The sequence below is a fragment of the Puma concolor genome, chromosome D3 (genome assembly GCF_028749965.1).
Source record: "Puma concolor isolate L17-30 chromosome D3, mPumCon1.1.hap2, whole genome shotgun sequence".
Taxonomy (NCBI): Eukaryota; Metazoa; Chordata; class Mammalia; order Carnivora; family Felidae; genus Puma; species Puma concolor.
In genome coordinates, this window is record NC_141678.1 from 57,237,126 (window position 1) to 57,262,986 (window position 25,861).

Genomic DNA, 25,861 nt, shown 5'->3' on the forward strand with positions numbered 1-25,861 from the left:
CAGTGGAGTTTGAGAGGCTATATGGATCAGCGTCAAGCTGGGAAACTGAAATCATGCAATAATTTGAACAGAGAAAGTTTAATATAATTGTTAACTATAGTGGGATTGACTGCAGGGAGGCAAAGACAATTGTAAAGTATATCATGGGTTGAGAGTACCAAGGAATGTAAAATCTTGGAAGGGAGCCCCCTCCCTAATGCTGGGGTTCAGGCCTCATTGGAGAATGTGTAATAACTGGTTACTGGATAGAGGGAAATCTTAACCTGTTACTCCTGGTGAGACCTGGCACATGGTACCCTCCAGAGTGGGGGCTGGTAGGCAGGCCTAATAAGCAGGAAATACACTTTGAAGTGCATTGAGGCAGGAAACCAGAGCCAGAACTGGCAAACAGGAACCTCCCCCCTTTAGGGGTGCAGGAAGCCAAAACTGAGAAGCGAGCTGCTAAGGTGGCTGGGAGACTCGCTGAGAATATGCCTGAGGGGGTAGGTGCTGTTGAAACTCAGTGGAGACAGCGCATCTGGGCGTCCACCACACATTCCACTGGCAGCCACAAAGTGGGAAGGAGAAGAAAAATGAAAGCGCACGGGAACCGGGAAGGGAAGTCCTTACTTCCTGCAGTGTCCCTCCAACACCCTCTGTTTGTATGTGTGCCATGCACAGCTTCTGTATGCCTCTTGCCAGCTGCAAAGGAGAAATGCTTATAGGAGCCAGCTGCATTGCCACAGAGTAGGCAGTGGAGGGTATATTGGGAGCGAAGAGACCATAAATCCATAATGGGCACACTCTGTGATAGTAATGAATCATCTCTCTGATAGCTAGTGTAATACGTGTTTGTGGATGCTTATGTTTTAAAATTTTCTGTTTTAGTTTACACTGTGTCAATAGCTATAACCTATATAAAAGCACTTTGGGATCATCAGTTTTTCAACGTTTATTTATTTTTGGGACAGAGAGAGACAGAGCATGAACGGGGGAGGGGCAGAGGGAGAGGGAGACACAGAATCGGAAACAGGCTCCAGGCTCTGAGCCATCAGCCCAGAGCCCGACGCGGGGCTCGAACTCACGGACCGCGAGATCGTGACCTGGCTGAAGTCGGACGCTTAACCGACTGTGCCACCCAGGCGCCCCGGGATCATCAGTTTTTAAACACATAAAGGGATTATGAAAAAAAGCTTGAGAACTACTGCTCTATATTATTCTTTTCAAATAAAGTTCAAAAAACAAAAACAAAAAAACAGAACTCCTCTGTAATGCTAAAGGTCCAGCAGAGTGGTGACCTTGCGAAGGGGACAAAGGAAACCTGTGGGATGTTGGTCACAGTCAGCTTCATCTGGGTGCCAGATGAAGTAAATAAGTAAATAAACAGTCGTTCATCTGGGTGCTGGCTACTTGATGCATTTGCTTGGTGGAAATTCATTCAGCCGCATACTTGTGATCTGTCTGCTTTTGTGTATGTATGTTATATTTCAGTAAAAAATTAAACCTCTTTTCCCTCTCTCCCCATCCCCACACCCTGTTGTTAAACCTGCTTGTAACTATTTAAGTAGCACAACCCTACACTGGCTAATTTTCATTCCTAAGGATGAAAGATTCTGTTGGGACAGCGTGGAAGAAAGCTGCTTGTGGCCTTCCTGCCCATCCTCAGCTCTGTGTGTCCCGCCCCCAGAAGGATCCCCCACTCTCACCTCCACGGGGACAGGTCGTCCCTCCATGGGAATAGTTTAACTAGAAGGCTGAAAGGACCTTTGGTTTTCTTCGAGAGCCTTATGTCTAGTTTGGGGTGGGGGTTACGTGTTCTGATATCAGTTATGTTGACTTTTTCATATTTTCTCTATATGAGAGAAACATTTGAGAGAACATTTATGAATTTGCTGTGTTCTCTGAATTATTAAATTTAACTGTTTGATTTAGGAAATTATTTTCCCTTTGGTCCAGATCCTAATATTTGTTTGGCTTTCTGATTCTTACATCCTCTTGTGAATGATTTCCATTTTAGTCTCTATTTCTAGTATTCTTTGAAGTCTTCCTTTCCATACACTTCCAGAATTGAATTCTTTACTGTATCTTCCAAGAAATCTGGCTTCTTAATTTTCTTCTGCAGAATTTGCTTTCTCAGGATTTTCTCTTCTTCCTGTCTGCTTGCTAGCCATGCATACTGTTTATACACTGTGCATTTTGCCTAATTATCTTCTGGGTCTTGATTTTGCTCTTTTGTTGTTTTGTAAGCCAACAACTTTGTAGTCATCTTGACTGTTTTCTGTGTCCCAATTCTACAATAATGAGTAAAGATTAATTTGAGAAAAGAGATCATATATGACTTAATATGATTCAGTTAAATAATATTAGAAACACTTTTTCTGAGCCCCCTTTACTCATATACAGGCCATTCCTGATTTCAGAGTCCTGTGCCGGTAGTCTGTGAGTCAGGTGTTCAGGATGAACACCATGAGAACATGAGTGTCTTGACTTGCTCACCTGTGATGTATCTGAAGCATAGTACCGAGTATGTATATAATCTAGCCACCATTTATAACATAACAGAGTTTTGATGGGAAGCTGTTGGCAAAAGTGTTATTTGGAATGCTAAGGGCACAATATCCTTCCCATGGCCTGCACACCTGGTTGTCTGGGCCTCACCAATGCTGCCTGGACTTGGAAGGAGCTGTAGACAGGGCGGCAGGCTGTGTGGTAGCCTCCTGGTGGGGCTTGGAATGAACCTAAGGTGAGGGGTGTGGAGTGTGGTGTGGAAATGAGGCTGTGGGCCAATGGACAGGAGTAAGGTTATAAGTAATAGGTGACGGAGACCACATTGTGAAGGGGGACTTGGAGAATGGTCAAGAGGATGGTAGGGGCTGAAGAGGGATTTAATGAAGGACAATGGATGCTGTTTGTCCTTTTCTCCTTGGAGAGAGAGGGAGTAGTGTTGATGGGGCCCCCACAATGAATGCTCCTCCTCCTCCTCCTTTCAGTCCCTATCCCTTGTCATCTCTTTTCCCTTCCATTTTCCTTTTCTTCCAGCTGCCAGCCAGCCGCCCTAGTGTGGGACTTTGAGTAAGTAGGTCGTCATGACTGCTTCAGAAGAGGGGTTTCGCTGGTATTTTTCTTACTTCTTTCCCCTTCTTTCCTTTCTCCACTCCCACTGGCAGGTGATAACAGATGAGATTGGAGAGACCACAAGGTTTGAGGAGCTTGTAAGAGAGCAGGAAACAAAGGTGGAAATAGAAGGCTGGAGTGATGGTTGCAGATTGCAAACCAAACCAAAAGAGTTACACGTGCATTTTTTAGGAGAGCTCATGTTCTAAGCTGCATCCCTTGGTGTCTGCTTGCTAACTGCTGTTATAGTCCTCTGTGGTTTAGTAGTTTCATCCAGCTAACAAGACTGGATGGAGGGAGAGGGCATGTTGCCTAAAAAAGTGCTGGAAACATATGACTAATATGTTGGTTTTGTGTGCATATATTTTAGGTGTGTTTGGTCTTCTTGGTGATTGCATTTCTAGACCTGGTCTTTACTACACAAGATGCATATTGGTATTTTAGCATAGAGGAAGGGGGGTCACACGTTTTGGTTGAGCAGAGCATGGACTTTGGAGTCCTCAGTCAGGCCCTGCTACTTCCTCATTATGTCTGTCCTCATCTTCTCCTGTGTGAAATGTGTCCTCAGATACTTCTAAGAATTATTAGGAAGCTTCTCTGCCAATACAAAATAGTACTCAGTAAATATGAGTTCTCTTGTGGAAAGTGTTTTTTTTGTGTTGTTTAGATTATTAAACTGCATAGATTCCAGTGATTCCATTTTTTTTTTGTCTTAATTGGATTCTTGAGACACATTCAGTTTCAGATTGATGATGTCGCCTTAATACATTGTCCATTAAATTGAATCAACAGAAAACACTGACCAGGAATAGGTGCCTAATTTTAAGTATACAGTTAACATCTTTAAGATAATTTACATCTAAAAATATAACTTTAAATAGGTACTTAAATAAACCAAAACTTAAATGAACAGTTCCCAAGAGTCCCACCACTAGAGCAAACTGTCTTTATTGTTCTGATACCCCTCCTACTCCAGGTGCATTGAGTATGCTGTTTTAACAGTCACTTTTTATAAAGGCATTTGCTTTGTCTCTAGGTGTAAAACAAAGGTGTATCCAGATAATCTTCCTACAACAAGTGTGGTGATTGTTTTCCACAATGAGGCTTGGAGCACACTTCTGCGAACTGTCCATAGTGTCATTAATCGCTCACCAAGACACATGCTAGAAGAAATTGTTCTAGTAGATGATGCCAGTGAAAGAGGTAAATTTTAAATTTTAATGCCATAATATGCTACAGCTTTTATCATTAGTGGTTAAGAAACGTCGCTTTCATTTTTAACCTAACAATTTTATACAGACTTCTAATTTATCCTAAAAATGTTTGTGGCATTTGGACTCATTCACATATGCAAAAAATTACACCCTTGTGAAGGAAACTTAAGATATTACCTTAATTAGCATTTAATTTGTATTACAACTTAATCTTGTTTTAAAAAGAAATAATGCTATATCATATAAACATTTATGCAGAACTACTGAAAAAACCCACATAATTTTATTAGAATTTTCCCTTTGGGAAGTTGCGGCCGTGAGTCCATGGAGAGAGACTTGACCTCCTTAGAGCCAGTATGGAGAAACTGAGTTCCATGTGTCATAGGGAAGCACCTCTGGCAAGGAAAATGGAGTCTTGGCTGGGCAAGCCTTAGTTCTCCAGATTCTTCTTAGACTTCCCCATTTTCTCCATTCCTGAGTTCAAGAATGATCTATAGCTGGTTATATAAAAGGCTGAGGAAGGAATTTATGAGAAAGTGATAATGTAATATGACTCTGATCTCATAATAAATCTATACAGTGACTCTTGCCCAAATACTCTTCTGGGATCTCAGAGTTTTTCACAAGCTTAGAATCTCTCAAACTGTCTCATGAAGTCCTTGTTTGGGAAAGGTGTATTAATTTAAAGTACCTTGAGCCAACATCGTTTATTTTGAATTCTTCATGGAGATTTCACACCACAAGGTAGCATAGAGAAGGCTCTGCTAAGTCCCATCTGTAGAGAAACCTGTTAAACTCAGACATACCTGGCATTTCCCAGGCTTTTTCCCCCCACAGCACTATTGAGGATCATTGGTGTCCTGTATTCGTTCCCCTAATATTCCAAAAATTTGGAAGGAACTACAGAAAATGTCTCTTCCTTGACCAGCCATAGACTTCCTGACCATTATTTCAGCCTCTTTTGCTGCTTCCATCTTTCTTGCCTAATATCACTGCATCTACTAAGATGGTTTATCTAAGTATTTTACCTTCTCCTTCCTTGACTGTTCTAAATATGTAAATTTAATCACAATCACTTCATGTCTTAATTATGGGGAGTAATTTGCACATTAATAGCAATTTAAATCTCACCACTTTGCCAGATTATAGAAGTACAAATGAAGAATAATATATGGTCCTACCTTCTTGAGTACCTTGTAGCTTGCCTCCTTGATGTAATTAAGGAGACAGTTTATAAACACACAAAGCATTTGAATAATAGCATAATATGTAATGTAATTAATGTCAACATGTGAGCTGTTGGAAATTAAGAATACCACACTTAAATAGTTACTGTTGACAATAGAAGTGTAAATCCTCATGTGGATAATTGTTTGCCAGGAGTTAATTAATCCTTTAAGAAAATAAGCTTAAGTTCATTTCAGCAGCAGTATATATATGAACATCGATTCTGCAAGTGACTTACATTTGTTTTACTTACATGTTGATATTTGCTAAATTAAATACTCAAGGAGAGACCTTTTTCCTCAGATGAAATGAGTTATTTTTCCATTTCCTCCTTTGTATTCTCTAATATTCTGTTGAGTGCCTGAGAGGGCTGTGTGAGTAGTACGTTTTTGTAGGAAGTGGTTTAATCAAAGACACATGTGCCCACAAATCTAAAGTGACAAAGTCACATATACCAACTATATTTTCCATTCCTCATGTAGGCCCTTCTTAGTCACCCAGCCTGTATAAACCTGTAAGAGAAAACATGGGCAGAGGTCTACCTCACTGCTCCACCCGGGGCTCTTAGTCACCATGCAGGGTCCCTGAGTACTGTCCCAGAACCCTGGGTCATGGGCTGGTTCTCCCGTATCTTCCTGCCTGGAAAGCCTCAGGTGTGTAGCTCGCCATTTCTGATATTTGGGAACCACTAGGTATTGTGTTTTTGTGGTTATCGTTGTTTGTAGTCCTTCTATCCAGATTGAGAATTATCTAGGGTAATTTTCTTTGGTTCTCTTTTTTAGGTGGTAACTGTTAGGCCCAGGAACTAGAGCAAACTCTGTTTTTATGTAACTCTGTAAGTCTGCCTTTTCTATTCATGAGACACATCCAAGGTACCCTCACTCCTCACCTGCACTATTGACACAGACTAGCTGGTCCCGTCTCCCCTCAGACGCCCTTGCCCTTCCCATCCGTTCTCCACGCTGTATGCATGGTGAGCTTTTAAACACATGGCTGTGATCCTGGCACTTCTGACTAAAACTGTTCCTCTGAGGCCTGTATGCCCCAGCCTCTGCCTGCATCTCTACTCACTTCCCAAACCACTCCCTGCCCACCCCATCCCCACAGCTCAGCTCAGATGTTTACTCAGAATCACGGTATATTTAGAGAGGCCTTCCTTGAACTCCGGAGACCAGGTTGTGTCCCTCCTAACATGTTTGGGAACACTGCACTCCTCCACGTCTGTCATCAGTTTTAACTATTTCTCCATGTGCTTAACGACCATCTCCCCTGCCAGACTGTACACTCCATCAGGGCTGTGTGCTCACCTCCCTGTTCTCAGTGCCCACAGCACTTATTACATAAACAGTCCAGAATTTAATGAGTGAATGAAAGAATAATCTACCAATTAATCCTCACCCTTACTTCTTGTCTGTGCAGACTTCTAATTGGGTCGTGTAGCATGCATGGTTTGCTTATGGCCTCAGGATACCCAATTGCGCAGTTAACCTGCTGAGTTGTCAGTAGCCCCATTTATTGCGTATGAAGCAGGTGCTATAATTATCCCTGTTTTACTGATGAGGCTTAGCATAAACCTAACGCTTGACCTCTTAACTGCTACGTACGTCATGTCTCATAACTTCACTGCTTACAGGGTCTGTCATGAAGGCAGAGTCAGGATGAGTCTTTAATTCACGTCAAAAGTTATGTAATTGTCATCTCAGAAGGTTATCTTAAGACCTAGAACTGATACCATGTTCCTAATCTGAGATGACTGTTGCTTTTCTCATTTTACACAAAAGGAAGCAGAGGTTCTTATTTAGTAGGGGTTAGGAGTCAGATTTACTAGACTCTAAATTCCTTGTTCTTTCTATTGCTCTGTAGAGTTCTGCCTAAGATTTCTTCGATGTTGCTGGAAGCAATGAAACTTCCCCTGAAACACTCTCTGGCAGCCTCATGCCCCCTGATGGAGAGATGCCTGGGGGCCCATTTATAGGCTAATAGCTATAAAGATATTCTAATAAACAAGATTCTCATTTATTTTTAGATGACATGGAGGCTTCGACCCATAATCACTTAACCCTCTGTGTCTTCATTTTTTTGTAGAATTAGGCTTGAATAAGTAGTTTCTAATCCCCCACCCAGCCCTGGGTCCCTAATTCCATATCATCTGTTAGGAGGACACCTATTTCTTAGCCTTATTGCATGAAGGCCACAAAGATGCCAAGAAAATTTGTGGAATAGCAACTTTTTTGAGCTGCCAGACCAGAGAATCATGCAGTTTTCATTTTATTTATAGACAGGACAGAGTATTTTAGCTTTCAGAGACGTGGGACTTGGGAATTAGATTGCTTTGATTCTTAAGAAGACTTTAAGCTGTCTGATATTTTTGGGTAAGCTTATCGGGAGACATCTTGTGTATGACACACCCAGCCTCAATTGGTTGAAGCCCTAGAATATATCCCACACCCTAACACATGGGAGTCCATCAAACTCTGGACATAAAGTAATTTAAATTTGTGTTAGCTCAGGTGATCGTACTGTCCTGAGTTGTTCTCTCTGTAGTTCCCTTTTGGGATTTCTTGTTGTGGATGAGAAAATGGGCTTTGAAGTCAGGCAGACCTGGGTTTGAATCTTGGCTCCAACCCTCAACAAGCTGTGTCACTTTGATTGGTTCATTTTATATTCTGAGCCTTGAATTTTTGTGCCTAAGTTACGGGTAATGACATTCTCATAGGGTTACTGTTTTAAGGATTAAATGGTATTAAATTGGTGCAAAGAGCCTGGCACTATGCTAAACAGACACAAAATGATAGCTGCTATTGCAGAATCTTCCTCTTCCCCGGGATTGGTACTGTCCTCACCTTGTTATTCAGAATGGAGTTCTATTTTTTTGACCCTAAGATTTGCTTCATAAAATCACAGTGGTGACTCAGTACGAGTTCTACTCCCAGTATTTTACAGATACTGTTTTTAGCCCAGATACTTTAGGAAATATATGAGCAGAAATGGAATCAGTATTCCATAGTGGGATAGATAGGCCTTTCTCTTTCATAATTTTCATGTCCCTGATTATTTCATTTTTGAGTCGTTCTAGTTCAGACAGGCGAGAACCATGTCATCCCTGTTTTTCTTTCCCTTTGTGTGGTATAGGAAGCCCTTTGGATGCCCATGTTTACTCTTTTAAGAGCCCCTTAATGCATACACTCTGATCTCTGGGACCTACCCCTTACTAGAGTCCTGTGGGACAGAACTAGTCCTCGGAGTCCCAGGAGTTCTGTCTCAGGATTTGCCTTCCCTAAAAAGATTATCCTCATACCTATTCTGTCGTTGGAATGTTGGAAAGACATTTGACCAAACCACCATCAATAGCTTCTCTGGCATAAATTCCATGAACTAACCTGATCTGAAAAAATTATTTCTCTTTGCTTTGAGGAAGCTGAGACTTTTCTGCTTTTTAAAGTGTTATGTATTTTGGAGGCAGGACTTCCTTGGCTTAGGGGCACAACCTCTATTTGAACACTCCAGGATAGTTGCTGGTTTCATGTAGCCACTTCCTCATCCTTTCTGATTTCTCCTTTTCCTTCATTTGTGATTCCCCCTTAAGACCTTTGTTACTTAGACCCACTTGTCGGCTAAGGAATTCTGGTCTTGCAGTTATAGTACAGCATTTCTCTTCTGAGCTCGACCTCACTCCATGCTTCCCAATACAAGAACCATAGTCAGAGACTGTAGTAATCAATAAGACAGTTGGTTTCTGCCTTTGACGACATCCCACAATTGCCTGAATTCTAACAGCTGTGACGTATTCTGTTCCTTCTCTCTATTGAGGTCTGGATTTAATGCTCTTGAACTACTTTCTTTCTGTTCCTGAGACTTAAGCATGGTTGGAGAAAGAAGAATTGAGCCAAGAGAGGTATTAGGGAACCGTGGTGACCTGCCTGTCTTTGACTGAGCCTGCACCCAAAGGCTCTCTCCTAAGTCTTCATGCAGGAAGGTAGGGCAGCTCTAGGATGAGCTCTTAGGAAAGAAAAAGCCTCCCTGCTGTGAAATGGGTTTGTGAGTCAGGGGGCCTCCCTGAAAGTGTTGGGGGGGGAAATACTGCACATCAGAATTGCTTTACATCTGGGTAGCACCGGGTTGGTCTTTTCATGTGATGTTTTGTTTTGTTAATTTTTCAGACTTTCTGAAAAGACCTCTAGAGAGTTATGTGAAAAAATTAAAAGTACCAGTTCATGTAATTCGAATGGAACAACGTTCTGGATTGATCAGAGCTAGATTAAAAGGAGCTGCTGTGTCTAAAGGCCAGGTGATCACCTTCTTAGATGCTCACTGTGAATGTACAGTGGGATGGCTGGAGCCTCTCTTAGCCAGGATCAAACATGACAGGTAATTTTCCAGAGTCTATAAACTTGTTTTCAGTGTGTTTGTCTTAAACAGTATGGTAAGCTGCAGAATTCTGTATATTTAAATAAATGTAAAAATAATTTCCTCTAAAGTTTGCTTTAAAATACCCGTGAAGAACACTCTAAACTAAAAGTGAAGGCGACCGTGAAGAAATGTTTGCAGTCTTGTTGATGAGGCTGCATCAGGAAGCAGGTTGTTCAGATGTGCACCTCATGCTCTATTTATTAATAGGGAGCAGAACAGAAGGCTGTGAACTCAGGAGAGGTAGGATAAAACCCTTGATCGCCCCTGCTGCCTAAGGCTAAACTGAAGCAGGCAGGTCACCTCTCCTTCTCCACTTCCTTACTGAGACTACAGCACTCAGCCTGTAGCACAGCAGGAAGTAGGAGGGGGGTGGGGAGATCAGCATCGTAGCCCAAGGTGCTTAATTGTATATGGAAAAGCGCTATAATCTCTGAGGATGCAGGAAGAGCAGTGAGAGCAATGCACGCATTTTTCAGAGTGACCTACTGCCGGTCCCTGGCACAGTTCTTGTATACCAGGAGGGAAGCTAACTTCAGTCTGCTAGACTCAGATTAGTTGAATTTCTTCTTGCCTTTGCAGTTTGAGCCTGGGCCAGCTCCACATAAAGGTTTGACTTTAGGAAGGGGAACTCAGTACAAGTTAAGTGAAGCACGGCACAAGCCACTGCATCTGTTCTGTTTGTTAGCAAATGCTGAGCCTACATCTCACCCTTTCAAAGATGAATAAATAGGGAAAAACCAGCGCTGGGACAGCGAGAAGGTACAGCAGCTTTAGGGAGGAGAACACTGCCCGAAGAAGGAAGAGAGTATCTCTGTGAATTGTTGTCTTTGAGGAGATGACTGACTTGGGAAATACTGGCTTGCATAAAGAGCACACATAAGCAAGAGCCTGGCCCCAGGGAGAGAAAGCAGGGTGAGGAGCTGACAAACTAAAGAGGCGTTGACTGAAATGGCGGTCACAACTTCTAGTTGGGGCTGTGTGGTGGCTTAGGTGTCCTGAGTAACATTTCCATCTGAAAGAGTTTGAATGCTGGATAGGTTATAAAACGCATTTCTAAATGCATCGCTGAGCTGGCACTGAAGTCAGAAGTTTTGCAGATCTCAAAAGTGAGGCAAGAGAGTGGTCCAAACACTAAAGCCAGCTCTCACTTGGAGAATTCCTGCCAAACTCAGAGGACACAGAGCGTCTCTGCCTTTAGATAGACAAACGACAGGAAGATAGGAGACCGGGCCTAGGCCCTGCCTGAGGTGGGAAGGTGAAGAGCAAACACCAGTGTAAAGCTAAGATCTTGTGCCCCCGTGTGAGTGAGAAAGAGAAACCCCACCGCACCCAAGAACACTTGCCTGTTTCAACCTTGTTGTGGGGTGGCGGTGGGGAAACAATTTGTAAACAGAGTATATAGAAAAGGAGAGAACTCTTTGTGAGAGTAGTAGAACTCTAACATGAAAGACAGTAGGGAAGTATGTGGAAAATTATCCAAATCCACTCATGAACACTAACCCAAAATTCTCAAAATACCAGAAAACTGAGTCTACTAGGAGTAAAAAAAATAACTATAGCATATATTTTTATTTTTATATGAAAAACATGTAAAAGAACATATCATGACTAATTGGTTTAGTTTAATATTACAAAATCAGTTCACATAATACACCGTCATTAACATTTCTAAAACTGTGATTAAAACCCTATCATTAAAAATCTGATCTCTTCAGTAGATACAGAAAAACATGTTCATTTATGATTAAAATGAACATCACTTATGATTAAAAGTACTTAGTGAACTATTACAGAGTGGAAATTTACTAATCTGAGAAAGGATGGCCTAAAAAAAAAAAAAAAAAAAAAAAAGCCTTAGCTAACACACATCAGATTAATGGAGAAAAGTTGAAAAATTTTTTAAAAATATACAGAACATCCTTATGATGCCCTGAATTAACTACTGTCACTCAGTATTGATAGAAGCCTTAGGTTTTGCAATAATATAAGAAGGGTGTACAGATTGGAAACGGAAAAAAAAACAAGTGCTGTCAATTGCAGATGATGTGTTCTTAATGGAAAACAAAATCTTACACAAAACAGAGATGATAACAGTTTAGCAGTGTTGTCAAATATAAGATCTCCATAGAAAAGCCTTCTCCACACCAGCAAGGAATAGTTAGAAAATAAATTGTAAAAAGAAAAAAAGAAAAGATCCTTTCTATAATAGCAGAGGAAATAATAAGCTATAATTAGGAATATGTTTAACAAAATATGCCTAAAATAGAACATTTAAAATTTACTGGAAAATAAGTGGAGAGAAGGATAATAGTCATGGATAGAAAGGTAAAAATATCAGTTCTCCCCACACTGATCTAGAAATTCAGTGCACTTCCAGTTGTAATCTCAACAGAATTTTCTTGGAGGAACTAGCTGATTCTAACATTTATGTAGAAATGCATACTTTAAAAAAATAGGTGAGATATTCGTGAAGAAGATGAAGTATCAACAGGGCTGGCTCTACCAGATATCAAGACTTATTTTGAGGCTATATTAATTGTGGCAGTGACATATTTGTTTTAAATTTTTTAAATGTTTATTTATTGTTGAGAGAGAGAGAGAGACAGAGTGCGAGCAGGGGAGGGGCGGAGAGAGAGGGAGACACAGAATCTGAAACAAGCTTCAGGCTCTGAGCTGTCAGCACAGAGCCTGATGTGGGGCTCAAACTCACGAAGCAAGATCATGACCTGACATGAAGTCGGACACCCACCCGAGCCACCCAGGTGCCCCTGGCAGTGACATTGATGCAGAAATTCACAAATAAATTCGTGAAACAGTAATGTCTAGAAACCATCCCATGTTTACACAACAACTTGACTTATGACAGAGGAGGCATTGGTAAGTACAGCAGAAGGAAAAAAGACCATCAGACAGTGTTGGAATAACTGGTTATCCATGAGGAAAATAAATGAAGTTGGATACTTACTGTTTATCATGCCAAAATCAATTCCATGAGGATTAAAGACTTAAATATGAAAAGTAAAAATATAATTCTCTTTGAAGACAGCATAGGAGAATACCTTTATAATTTTGGACTGGGAATGATTTCTTAAATAAGACAGGAAAGATGGGGATGCTGAGGATGTTACATACTCTAGAATGTGGCTGCCAAAGGCTGTGAGCAGTGCACCCTTTCCTAGGAAAGAGCTGTGGTCATGTGGAAGTTTTTTCAGATTCATAAAAACTCACAAAACCAATAGAAAAAAATTTAAATATCTGTGATCAGACAGTTTGTATGAAGAAATACAAAACTGGAAGTTTACTCCTAAAGCAAAAGCAAAATACTGGTTATATGAACATGTTCACTTAGTAACTGAATAACAAAAAAACTGTAAGGAACACACATATCCAAGAGTTTTCATTTTAAGAGTAATCATTTTAAAATGATTATGTAGTCATTAAAAGTGTTATTTTTGAAAACTGGAAATATTTGGAATTTTATTTTTTTAAGTTTATTTGTTTTGAGAGAGAGAAGGGAGCAGTGGAGGAGCAGAGAGAGAGAGAGGGGGGGAGAGGTAAAGAGAGAATCCCAAGTAGGCTCTTCACTGTCAGCACAGAGCCTGATGAGGGGCTCAATCCCACAAACTGTGAGATCATGACCTGAGCGGAGATCAAGAGTCAGATGCTTAACTGACTGAGCCACCCTTGTGCCCCTGGATTGTTTTTATATGTGGCAGTTATGTAAAAGTATGAATTAAAAAGGGATGAAAGGTTATCAATGGCTACAAGTCAGTGTGATAAATGATTATGCTAACTTAGTAGGATATAGCAGGAAATTTTTTTATCATTGCTTTTAACATTATAGAATGTATTTTTATTTTAAACACACTTAGCATATAATTATAGTTGTTATACTGATCCTCAAAAAGGAAAGTTGTGAAGATTTTTTTGTTTGCTTTTATGATTTTAGGAAAACAGTGGTATGTCCTATCATTGATGTGATCAGCGATGATACTTTTGAGTACATGGCAGGCTCTGATATGACCTATGGTGGCTTCAACTGGAAGCTCAATTTTCGATGGTATCCTGTTCCCCAAAGAGAAATGGACAGAAGGAAAGGTGATCGGACTCTTCCTGTCAGGTAATTGATTTGTCAAACATTTTCCCTAAAGTGTTATCAATGGGGGATAGCGAAGCTTTGGGAATCCTATCAAAAGGATTTTAAGTGTATTTTGAGAAACATGAGGCACATACTTCATATAATGTATACCATACATACACGAGGTGTATACCATATATGTAGTTAAGAGCCATCTTTCACGTGTATTAGTATTTTAAAGAGGGCTTTTTACTCTGATCATTTAACAAATTTGGAATTTTTCTTTATATAAGCCTACATATATATAGATTTTTTCATTTATATAAATCTATATAAATAGTGCACCTGAAAAGTGATGGTAACATGCATATGTTTTTTCATTCCTGTATGAACAACATTTTGTAAATCTGTCAGATTTATGCTTAGATTCAATTGTTAAGGATAATAATATTTAGCTTTAAATTAAACTGTCCCTTAATTAATTGTAAGTGTTGGTATGTGAAAATATTACCTAAAAGTGGGTCGTTGCACCAAAAAATAAGATTGTAAATTCCAACTTGTACCATTCAGATGATAGTTACTGACTTGATAAGGTTAGAAAAGCTTGTTTCAGATATAAAAATAACTAGACTTGACAGAAGTATAAAAAAGGATTTCCATGGACACATTCTGATTTTTCGTTTGTTTTATATTTGGTCATCTGTAGATTTTTTTTCAGAAAGGGATAAGAATCTTTATGCTGTTCAGAACCTTGAAATTGAGACCTTGAGCTCTGGGAGCCATCCTGGGATTTGTCCAGCAGCACCAGCCTGCTGCTTCTGTAGTGGTTGAGAGCCCCTTCAGAACCAACCACGCCTTAGCTTTCTCCCTTCCCGGCCTTCTCAGGCCTGCTTTCCCTTGAACTCAAGTCCTGTTTTGGCCAAGCTGAGGAGAATTTCATTAATTCTGTGCTTTGTCTCCTGCCCTGCCAGAGTCTTTTTCTAGCAAAGGTACTTTTCCACTCTTTTGCTGACACTTCAAGAAATCACCATCTAAATCAGGGGTTCTGAAACATTTTGTAGACAGTAGGCTTCTTTGAAAAGTCTGATAAAAGCTGTGAGTCTTCTCTAATAGGGGGAAAATACACATGTGCAAACAGAAGATTGAGCATACAATTCCAGGAAATGCAGAGATAGCTCAAAACCCAGGGCAAGAAACCTGGGTACTAAATGGTAACTCTGTGGGTGTTGGCCTGTTTCCTCTGCCTCCTAAGATAGTAGGCTTTTCTCATTCTTTTTCTCTTCTAAAATCAAAGTATATTCTAACTTTTATGTGGAAACGACTGTTTCTACTGGAAAGGCAAATGCTGCCACTCTTTACAGCCTAGAATCCATAGATTTCAGGACATGGAATCACAGGCGACAATTCATCATGAAATATGATGGCCATAGTTTCCTTTTTCCCTGGAACTTAATTATTTTCTTCTAGTTGAAGTCCATTTTTCTTCATACACATCTTTCATGGAAATCAAATGGTTGATGGGTATTTGTTTATTTAAATCCTCCTTCATTATCATTTCTTTGCTTAACTCCAGTCATTTCCACCCACTCTGCATACCTGGGTCACGTGCTGATGAATTGGGCTCCTCTTCTGCACAGAGTGTGCCATACTTGATCAGGATGACAGTCCCCTTAGGAGTGTATGGATTTCATTGTGTACTTCATTCCTTTCCTTAAAGGTTTCTGTTAGGTGTAGGAAAAGAGTCTCATTGTTTTTGTCCTATTTAATCTATATCTTTTGCAATATTTACCACACTTTAAAACCTCATGTGTGAGAGTTAACTAACATGAATCTAGTTGATTATATAGTCAGTGTAGTTGCTGGGAACTGTGGGAAGATACACAGTCAGATGGAGAGAATTATGAGAACTAGCCTCAATTTAAGGAGTTTCAGGTGACTAAGCTTAGTCAGGACTTGAGGACCAGGAAAGGTACTAAAAACAGGAGTGGCCTTGGGATTCGGCAGAGAAGGCTGTCAGGGCACAGGCTGTGACAAGAGTAGGTCCACCGGTCAGCACAGTGGGTGTAGGTCTGCCTGAAGACCAAATAGCAGATCATAAAAACATGGAAAGTCCTTAGGGGCCTATGAATGTTTCTGAAGAGTGTGAGAATAAGCATTTATTCTGTCATTGTATACCGTTAATATAACTACTTTTAAAAACAAAAATTGATTGTAAATTGTAAATTCTTACAACTGACCGTATAGAGTTATGATTGGATTTCAGAACACCTACAATGGCAGGAGGCCTGTTTTCAATAGACAGAGATTACTTCCAGGAGATTGGAACATATGATGCTGGAATGGATATTTGGGGAGGAGAAAACCTAGAGATTTCCTTTAGGGTAAGTTCCCTTTGCAAAAAATAATCTTTTACTTAACCTCAAATATAGGTATGCGTTAATTATTCATGTTATGTATCTCTAAATAAAAAATAAAAATTGAATTTACTCTGAGTTTCATCAGACTCCAGAACCTCACTTCATAAAAAGTTAGGTGTTACTATTAAGGGTTCCTTTTATAAACTATATTTTAAGCAAATAATTCAGTTATCTTAATAGTTAAAGTATAAAACTTACACAAGATCCCCTAGTTGTTTTGAATTTCTGTTACTTACAAGGAAGTAATTCAAGCTCTAAAAATAAAAAACAATATGTAATTTCTATATGCTACTATGGTACTTGACTGCCAAAAACATAATTTTACTTTCTGTAATATGCTTTGTCCTTCTGTTGTGAAAATTGTTCTCTCTTATATAAAACTTGGTCACTTTACTGGCTTTACATTTTTCAATAAAAAGAAAAAGGAGTTCTGAAATTGCTCTAATTTAACCCAGTCAACCTTATATAAAACGCTTAACCATTTCACATTCACTAAAATCAACCCATTAAAGTGACATTGTGTATTTCTGAAAATGATTAACTTGAGACACCTGGCGTACAGTGGAAACCACATTGAACTGCCCTGTAATCTAAGCCAGCTAGCTCATTTTGTTTCGAGTGGATCACTTTGCTCCCCTAGAAAAGGAGAGGTCTGGACTCTAGATCATCTGGGAGATCCTATCCAGCTGTATCACTTTGTGATCCTGGGAGAACTTTAAAGTAGAGACACTGAATATTTAACAAAATCAGAACTTCTCAAAATCTGTTTTAAGTGTAAATAGCAGATTTTTGACTTACAGAAGAATGTATTTTGAAAGGAGCAGAAGGATAATTTCATTAAACTAAGAATGTGAACCCAAACTTGATGTTTCTTTTACCCTTTTGTTTTTATTCTCATGAAGATGACAGAGCGTGCTGTCATTGTCCCAGTGAATAATTCATGAGAGATCCAGTTTCAGTTTCTAGTCGGTTTAATGTACAGGCTATGACAGGTCTGGAGAAGGAGGAGTAGATAGGACTCTGGCTGCATATTGCATGGTCAAAAGTGTTTTGACCATGAGCCATGTGTATACTACACACAAAATCTAACCAATTTCATGAAACAATACGTCCTTGTTAGTGCTGGTTGCCATTCCTCAGAGTTGAACTTACTATCATTTTATGAGTCCTGGCCTGCAGTTAGAAAAACATTACTCTGGGGGCACCTGGGTGGCTCAGTCGGCTAAGCATCCAACTCTTGATTTCAACTCAGGTCAGGATCTCATGATTCGTGAGTTGGAGCCCTGCGTCCTGCTCCATGCAGTCCGAGTGGACCCTGCTTGGGATGCTTCGCCTCCGTCCCTCTGTCCCCCGCCCCCTGCTCATGTGCGCGCACATGTGTATGTGCTTTCTCTCGAAATAAATAAACTTAAAAAAATAATACTCTAGACCTTATATCTTTTCTGCATTTAGCCTTTAACATATCTTTTCTGAATTTAACCTTCAACCTCTGGTTTGATCAGAACCAAAAATTACAGAAGAGTATCCTTCTGAGGAAGCACTGGCTTTGTGACCATATAGCAGGAGCTCCACTGTGAGGATGTATAGCCATGATTCTGTGAAGTTTTAACTGTGAACATCCAGAGATGTGAACAGTTTTTAAAAAAACATCAGGGTCTTATGTGGTCTTCTTTTCTGTTGTTTTCAGATCTGGCAGTGTGGAGGAACTTTGGAGATTGTTACCTGCTCACATGTCGGACATGTATTTCGGAAAGCCACACCTTACACATTTCCTGGAGGCACAGGACAGATTATCAATAAAAATAACAGGCGACTTGCAGAAGTGTGGATGGATGAGTTCAAGAATTTCTTCTATATAATTTCTCCAGGTTAGCATTATTTTGCATTAGAAATACAAGAGTATAACTTTCTTATTCCTGATCTTAATGCATCTGAGAGATAAGAAGGGGTAGAAAAGCCTTGAGTAGGGGCAGAGCACCAACCTCACGGGGTTGTCGTAAGGAATAAATGAAATCACACCCAGTGCCAGAGTGCTTAGCAAAGTGCCTAATATAGTAACACAATGAGTTATCCAGGTCAGTATCGCACATGTTACTGTTAGCCCAGGTGTCGTCAGTGTTCTGTATCTATTTTTAACCTAATTGTGTTGTTTAACTTTTATATGAAGATTGGAGTCTCTCGGGGCCAGTGCAGAGCACTGTAGCATGCCTCTAGGGACTTCTGTCCAGGAACTTCTCTGCTATTCAGAATTTTGTGGGAATAGTTGTTCCCTAAGCTCTATATCTTCCTGATGTTGCCACTGCAGCCCCCTTTTCTAATTACCATAAGACTGGCCAGTCAGCTTGCACAGGTCAGTGAGTTGTGGGAGAGAAACCTGACTGGAAACAGTTGCACTGCTTAATACTTGGGCAAAATAGATCTTGATTCTTGTTTTTGCCTAAACATATATATTCAAGCTTTCTGATCCCATAATAACTTAATGTTTGTGTGTAATATTAGTAGCATTGTGTTTCATTCGCACAATGAAAATCTAATTTTTCTTTAAAAGAAACCACATAAGTATATTTCCTTGTTTTATATTTTGAACAATGGATTCATGGTATATCACTTGTGTGGTCATATCACCAAAATGATACCGCTTTTCCCATTTGCCTGGCTTGTTAATAAATGCGTTATTTACATAGAAATACGTTACCTAATAGAACATGAGTAATTCAGAGTCGATTATTTCTTTCAACAGGTGTTACAAAGGTAGATTATGGAGATATATCATCAAGACTTGGCCTAAGACACAAACTACAATGCAGACCTTTCTCTTGGTACCTAGAGAATATTTATCCTGATTCCCAAATTCCACGTCACTATTTCTCTTTGGGAGAGGTAAAATATATATATTCTGTGTGGTTGTTGTGTTCTCATTTATCAAAAACGATAGAGCTTAAACATCCAACAAGGGAATCCCTCCATATTAAAATTAAATAACTTCAAGTGTGAGACAGTTCTTGTTAACACAGTCTACCTCATAACTTGAAATTTTATTAATTTTTCATGTTATTAAAATAAGAATGTTCCACCCTTAACCTTTCAGAGGTGGACTCTTATTTCAATATATTAGTGTCTTCAGTAGACTTCTTTAACAAAATGTCCCATGAAGTTGAAAGCATATACTCCTGGTGTTAATTAGCCTGAATCAAAGCTTAACAAACATCAAAGTAAAGATAAATTGTAAAGAAGGGACAAAGAAAGTTGAAAGACCATATATAATAGAAGTCACAGCAGCAAATGATATGTGTGGTCAGGGCCACAGCGAGGCCCCATCCCAGGATTCAGTCTCATGATATTTGGGAAAAGTAACCCCTGACTCCATAGGAGGCTGTCCCTTCTTCAGCCATTTCATTCATTCAATAAATATTTGAGTACCTACCGTGTGATAGGCACTATTTTATGTACAAGGATTATAGCAGTGAATAAAGTCTCTGCTCTTGCAAATCTTACAATCTGTGGAGGAAACCAGGTTTTTAAAATATACAGTATGGCAGGTGGTGCTAAGGGCAAAGGGGAAAGAGAATGGCTGGTGGGCCTGAGTAGCGGTACTGTTTGGGTAGTTGAAAAAGGCCCCTCATATAAGAGTTTTGATTTTTGAGCAGAGATTTAGAGGAAGTGAATGAGCAAGCCATATGAATTCCTGGGGAAAGAGTGTTCTGGGCTCAAGGAAAAACAGGTACAAAGGCCCTAAGACACGAGTGTACTTGGCGTGTTCCAGAAACAGCAGAGAGGACAGTTGTCTGGAATGAAGTGAACAGGGGGACTGGGAGGGTAGTAGAAGATGAGGTCGAGACAAACTGAAGGTCAAGTCACATGGAGCTGGTAGGCCACAGTAAGTACTTTGGATTTTATTCTGAGTGAGATGGGAAGTCAGAGAGAGACAAGCAAACTTTCACTGGGAGAAGGTCAGATTGTCTGTGGGAACAAGAGTAGAGCTGGGGTGAAAGGAAAGGCGTAATGAAGGACTATGGTAAGATTTCAGCCTGAGAAACTGGGGCAGGGAAGTTGGCAATGAGATGGGAAGGCTTGTGGAGAAGGTAACAGCAGGCATTCAGCAGTGTAGTTTGGGACCTGTTAAATTGGATCCAGGTAAAAATACAGGGTAGGTACTTGCATTTACAAATCTGTAGTTTGGATGAGAGATTGGGGGTGGAGATCTAAAGGTAGGAGTTTTCAATATATAGGTAATTTTTAAAACCACAAAACTGTATGAGATCACCGTGGTAGGAGTGAGTGTAGACTGAGAAGAGGGGAGGATTGAGAACAAAGCAATAGAAAACTCCACAATTTAGAAATTTTGAAACAAGAATGAATTAGCCAAAAAGATTGAGAAAGAGTGACCATTGAAATAGGAGAACTAAGAGTGTGTGTCCCAGAGACTATGTGAAGGATGTGTTTAAAGAAGGAGGGAGTGGTTGGGGCACCTGGGTGGCTAAGTCGATTGAGAGTCCGACTCTTGGTTTCCGCTCAGGTCATGATCTCACAGTTTGCGAGTTCGAGCCCCAACTCAGGCTCTGCACTGACAGCATGGTGTCTGCCTGGAATTCTTCTCTCCCTCTCTCTCTCTCTCTTCCCCTCCCCCCTTTCAAAATGAATAAATTTAAAAACAAAGAGGAAGTGGTTGACTGCTGAGTAAGCCTAGTACAGAGAACTGACCACTGGACTGGTAAGGGAGAAGTTGTTGGTGGGCTCCATCTCACTGTGTCAACAGGGTTCCCATGGAGGTTGGTAGGGACAAAATCCTTGATGGCTTCAAGGAAGAAGAGGAAGTGGAGATCATGAGTCTGGGCAAGTCTTGCAAGAAATTTTGTTGTAAAGAGAGCAGAGAAATAGTGGCTGAAGGGGAATATGGAGCTAAAGAAAGGGTTTTTTGTGTTTATTTTTGCTAAATCAGAACTGTGCTGATGCAACTGACCAAAAGAGAAAATGTGAAGATGTTAGAAAAGAGTACTAATGGCAGTCACCTGTAATAGATGTTGTTTAGATGTAATAGATGGTCATGGTGGGCAGGGTGAGAAGGCAGGGTGTCCACTGAAGTAGGAAGGAAGTGGAGGGAGTGGGGACAAATGCAAGGTCAGTCGTGATTGGAGGGTAGAGACGGGTAGTCTGTGGTGGGAAGTTCTCTGATTCTTCCATGTCCTCTTTGAACACAAGATCATCAGTTGAGAGTGGAGAGAGTGTATTGGTGGTGTTAGGGGCTTAGGGAATAAGGACGAGATGAACGTAGAAGAGCAGGATATGGGACAATATATCACAGCAGCAGATATATCACAGAGGGGAGCCCGGTGCTGATGGTGGTGAGTCGGAGTGAAACCATTCAGCCCGTGCCAGCACGAGTACAGGCTACCGTTTGTCCTTAGTAGTTACTGAGGCTACTTCAGGGGAGACCTGAGCTCCCTATGTGCGAACTCTGTAGTAATTTAAGAAATTCATCCTCAAACAGGTGAGGAGTAGGCTGTTTCTTGATTCATTAATGTGACTCTGTTCCCTTTGCTGTAGCCTCATTCCGGTCCAGAATAGCAGCTGTTCCTATAACTTGCCTTCAGAATAGAGGGAATGAGTTGGGTTTTTTTTCCTTGAACTGACCCAATTTTGGATAACACCTAGGCATTGTTAGCTGGGCCAGAATCCAGGCATATTACAAAGAGCCACTTGTCTAACCCACAGTAGATGATTGCCAAGGCAAGTTTGTTCTTTACCTGCTTCTTGCCAGCTGGCTTTCTGTAAAAGGAACAGATTTTACCCACTGTGGCTTACTTGTCACACTGTCTTTTTAACTAAGCAGATGGTCTTAAGCTTGTTTGCCCTCAGTATCAGGCCACACTAGGCAGATTAAAGCTCTGACTTCTGGTGCTGGGGTCATTCTCAAGCACCCACCCCAGTGCAGCTGGGGGTCTCGTGCTGGGACCATAGCTCCACCTGGTTGAGCTTTCCTATGCTAGAAACTGGAATTTAGCCTTTCAGGGATCTTTTGTCATGCTTCAAAGGGTCTAGAGAAGCCTGAGATCATAGAATTTTAGAGTAGAAAGGGGAATGAGAAGGTGTGAATTTAGAGTCTCTGCCTTTTACTAAGTCTGACTTTCATGGCTCCTGTAGGACCTGAAACTGAATAAATGAGTTTCAGACCTGTTAATCCAGGAGATAAATACACTAAACAACCACCACAGATAACACGTAAGTCAGATCTTTCAGAGTTTAGCCAGTCTTAAGGACTAACCAGTGTCTTCCCCAGACAGATCTAATGATCCTAAGATTTAGTGAGTATGAACTCCATGTCAACTCTATGTCTTGGTCTGAGTGCTTTACAAACATTAACTCATTTTATCCTCATATCAACATTATGAGATAGAGGTACTATTATCCCCACTTAACCATAAGTAAATTGAGGCATAAGTAAATGGTTTAAACACAAAATGGAAGAGACAGGATTTGAACATAGGCAGTATGGCTTGAGAATTTGTGCTCTTAACCATTCACACCCATACTCTTTCTCATATCCAACCAATATTTCTCTTATTGCAGTGAGGGAAAGAGTGAATCCAGATTCTATTATATTGGAATCGAGAAGTCCTTAAACTGCCCGTGTTGTTTTGCCCAGTGGAAGTGCCAAGATCCTAGAGGAGATTATAGCAAAAACTAAGAAACCTGGGCTATAGGTTCCTGCCTGTTTCCCAGGAATGGATGTGCTCAATAGCAAGAAGTAAAAGAAAAAAATATAATAACGTACTCAATAGCCACATATGGCTAGGGTAGGCTAGCCACATATGGTAATATTGGATGGCACAAGTATAGAACATTTCCATCATTACAGAAAGTTCTATTAGTGCTAATTAACACAGCAACACAGGAAGTTGTCTGTCTTGCTGTCATTCCACACATTTCTCCCTGCCAGGCCCTAAGTTGGGGTTTCCACATTTGCTTGTCAAACCCGGTGTTTTAAAAGCTCATAACTACTGTATACCCTGTGTAATCTCAAACAATTTAGGTACATCCTAAAACAACTTTCATAGGGATGTACTGTATCATATTCCCAAACCATCCCGTCAGTAGTTACCTTCCTGCTAGGTTAAGGAGGACATCAAGATCATATTTATGTTCAGGAGTATCTACTCCAATGATGCAAAGCTCCCTTCTTTTCCTATGTCAAGTCTTTAAGGGTCCCTGATAATTTAGAATCTCAGTTGCCATTAGACATCTTGATGTTTACCAAATATTTTACCCAACAAGAGGACATCTCTTATTTCTCTTTCCAAGGCAGTCATCAAGATGGAACTTGGAATGTGAGTAAACTGGAAGGAATTGATAGTGTATTGAAGCCACTGAGCATTCTGCCATCAGTCTACATGGTGTATATGTATGTGGTAGAGAGTTTCGATTGACTTTAATGTCCATATGGATCTATATGTTATGTCTTATTTATCTAACACCTTGTATTTTCTTTATTCACTGTCCCATAGATAAGAAATGTGGAAACAAATCAGTGTCTAGATAACATGGCTAGAAAAGAGAATGAAAAAGTTGGAATTTTTAACTGTCACGGTATGGGAGGTAACCAGGTGAGTATTTTAGTAAAGCTTTAAAAGGAATAATTTTGGGGGCACCTGGATGGTTCAGTTGGTTAAGCGTCTGACTTCAGCTCAGGCCATATTCTCATGGTCTGTGAGTTTGAGCCCCATGTCAGGCTCAGAGCCTGGTGCCTGCTTCAGATTCTGTGTTTCCCTCTCTCCTTGCCCCTGTCTCCCTCATGCTCTCTGTCTCTGAAAAATGAATAAATGTTAGAAATAAATAAAAGGAATAATTTTTGGATTTGTTTGAATCTTTTATCTCATGATGTCATTCAGGAAATATTTTCCTACCTATGAAGAGACAATTCTAAAAACCTCTAGGAGAAGGGAGCCTTCAGTCTAATGATTGTTTTTAAATGAAACATTTATAAAAGGCCCCTTGTGAGAACCGTATTTACATAGCTTTGCGTGAGATTTATTTTGCCCTTTATAGTCGAACAGCTTTTGATAGCCCTTGACAATACACTCAGTGTATACAGAGAGCTCACGGTCATTTTTTCTTTCCTGTATGTAAAATTTGTGGTAGCTTTTTCAGAATCATTTATTCTCCTAATACTACGTTAATAAAGTTCAGAAATCAAATATCTTGAGATACTTGTTTTTTTTCTCTGCCAGATTACTGGCTAGTTTCTTTTATTGTTAAAGCTTATATGTGTGCATTTTTGTTTTTCAGGTTTTCTCTTATACTGCCAACAAAGAAATTAGAACAGATGACCTTTGCTTGGATGTCTCCAAACTTAATGGCCCAGTCACAATGCTCAAATGCCACCACCTAAAAGGCAACCAGCTTTGGGAGTATGACCCAGTGGTAAGTTTTCCACTTGCATAGAGGAATGAAATTATGTGTGTTTTGAAGCTAAAAAAATTCTTTATGGCAAAAAGAATGAATTCTTGTAAAGTTTGAAGATGGATCAAATTGTTCTTACATCTAAAAACCTACAGGTGGGAAAAACAAACATGTTTTAATCTCCCCAATAATTAATCTTGCCCCCCATTTCTTGGGTCCTTGTTGCCACTATAGCCAGTCTTCTGTGTGTATGTCCTCAAGCTCTGTAGTCGTCTAGTGTGGGGGAAATGGAGACGTGAGTAGGCTGTTTAAATTAGTGAATTAAACACTTAGGTAAAAGGTGAGCTTTAAATAATTAAATTCTCTGGCTCATAATGATTTTTCTGTGACATATGTAACAAAGCTTTTTACCTTTGCTTTCCTCTGGAACCTCTTCCTGTCACCACACGCTGTGTGCTGTCCTCACACATGGGTGCAGAAAAGATCACTCAGAGCACCCCCAGTAAGCCTCACTCCGGCGCTTTGCATCTGGCTAACCTGCTTGTGCTTTTGCTTTAAGGTTCTGGAACCAGCACTGGAATCTTCAGTAGGTCTTTCTCTGGTTCTTTTTCTTCTGCACAAGCACTGATTTTCTTTTTTTCTCTTAGGAAAGACTTTTGCTCCTACCTTACTTTCTACATACCATCATGTGTTACATGTATTAACAGCAAGCGAGGGGCTGGCTGACACTCCTGCCTCTGGTTCTCCAACCGTGGCTCTAGCCTCGGCCTTGACAGTATGGAAATAGCTCCTGGCTGCAAAGCCAGGAGCATTCCTGTCTTTTTCTTTAACTTCTTTAACTTCTTTATTAGCATCATGACTTTATTAGCAGTTAAGACTTTGGCTGTCTTTTCTCCCTATACCAGGTCATATGCAAACCCTGGTCTCCTTTAATCATCAACTCTCCTCTTCCTGGAACATACCCTGTACTTTCACACTTCGTTTCACAGACTCTGCTGTGTCTTATGGGCTAGAACTTCATCCCA

At 40.2% G+C, this 25,861-nt stretch overlaps 1 protein-coding gene across 2 annotated transcripts in view; it reads left to right on the forward strand.

The window, feature by feature from the left end:
- The window catches only part of GALNT1 (polypeptide N-acetylgalactosaminyltransferase 1), a 128,769-nt gene that overhangs the window by 98,552 nt on the left and 4,356 nt on the right, over positions 1 to 25,861 (forward strand). For both annotated transcript variants that reach the window (XM_086682755.1, XM_086682756.1), the window contains 8 exons: positions 4,130 to 4,296; positions 9,695 to 9,902; positions 13,894 to 14,064; positions 16,286 to 16,403; positions 18,127 to 18,307; positions 19,180 to 19,319; positions 23,942 to 24,040; positions 24,723 to 24,857. In XM_086682755.1, coding sequence (XP_086538881.1) covers positions 4,130 to 4,296; positions 9,695 to 9,902; positions 13,894 to 14,064; positions 16,286 to 16,403; positions 18,127 to 18,307; positions 19,180 to 19,319; positions 23,942 to 24,040; positions 24,723 to 24,857 — 1,219 coding nt within the window. The remainder of the gene's footprint in view (positions 1 to 4,129; positions 4,297 to 9,694; positions 9,903 to 13,893; positions 14,065 to 16,285; positions 16,404 to 18,126; positions 18,308 to 19,179; positions 19,320 to 23,941; positions 24,041 to 24,722; positions 24,858 to 25,861) is intronic.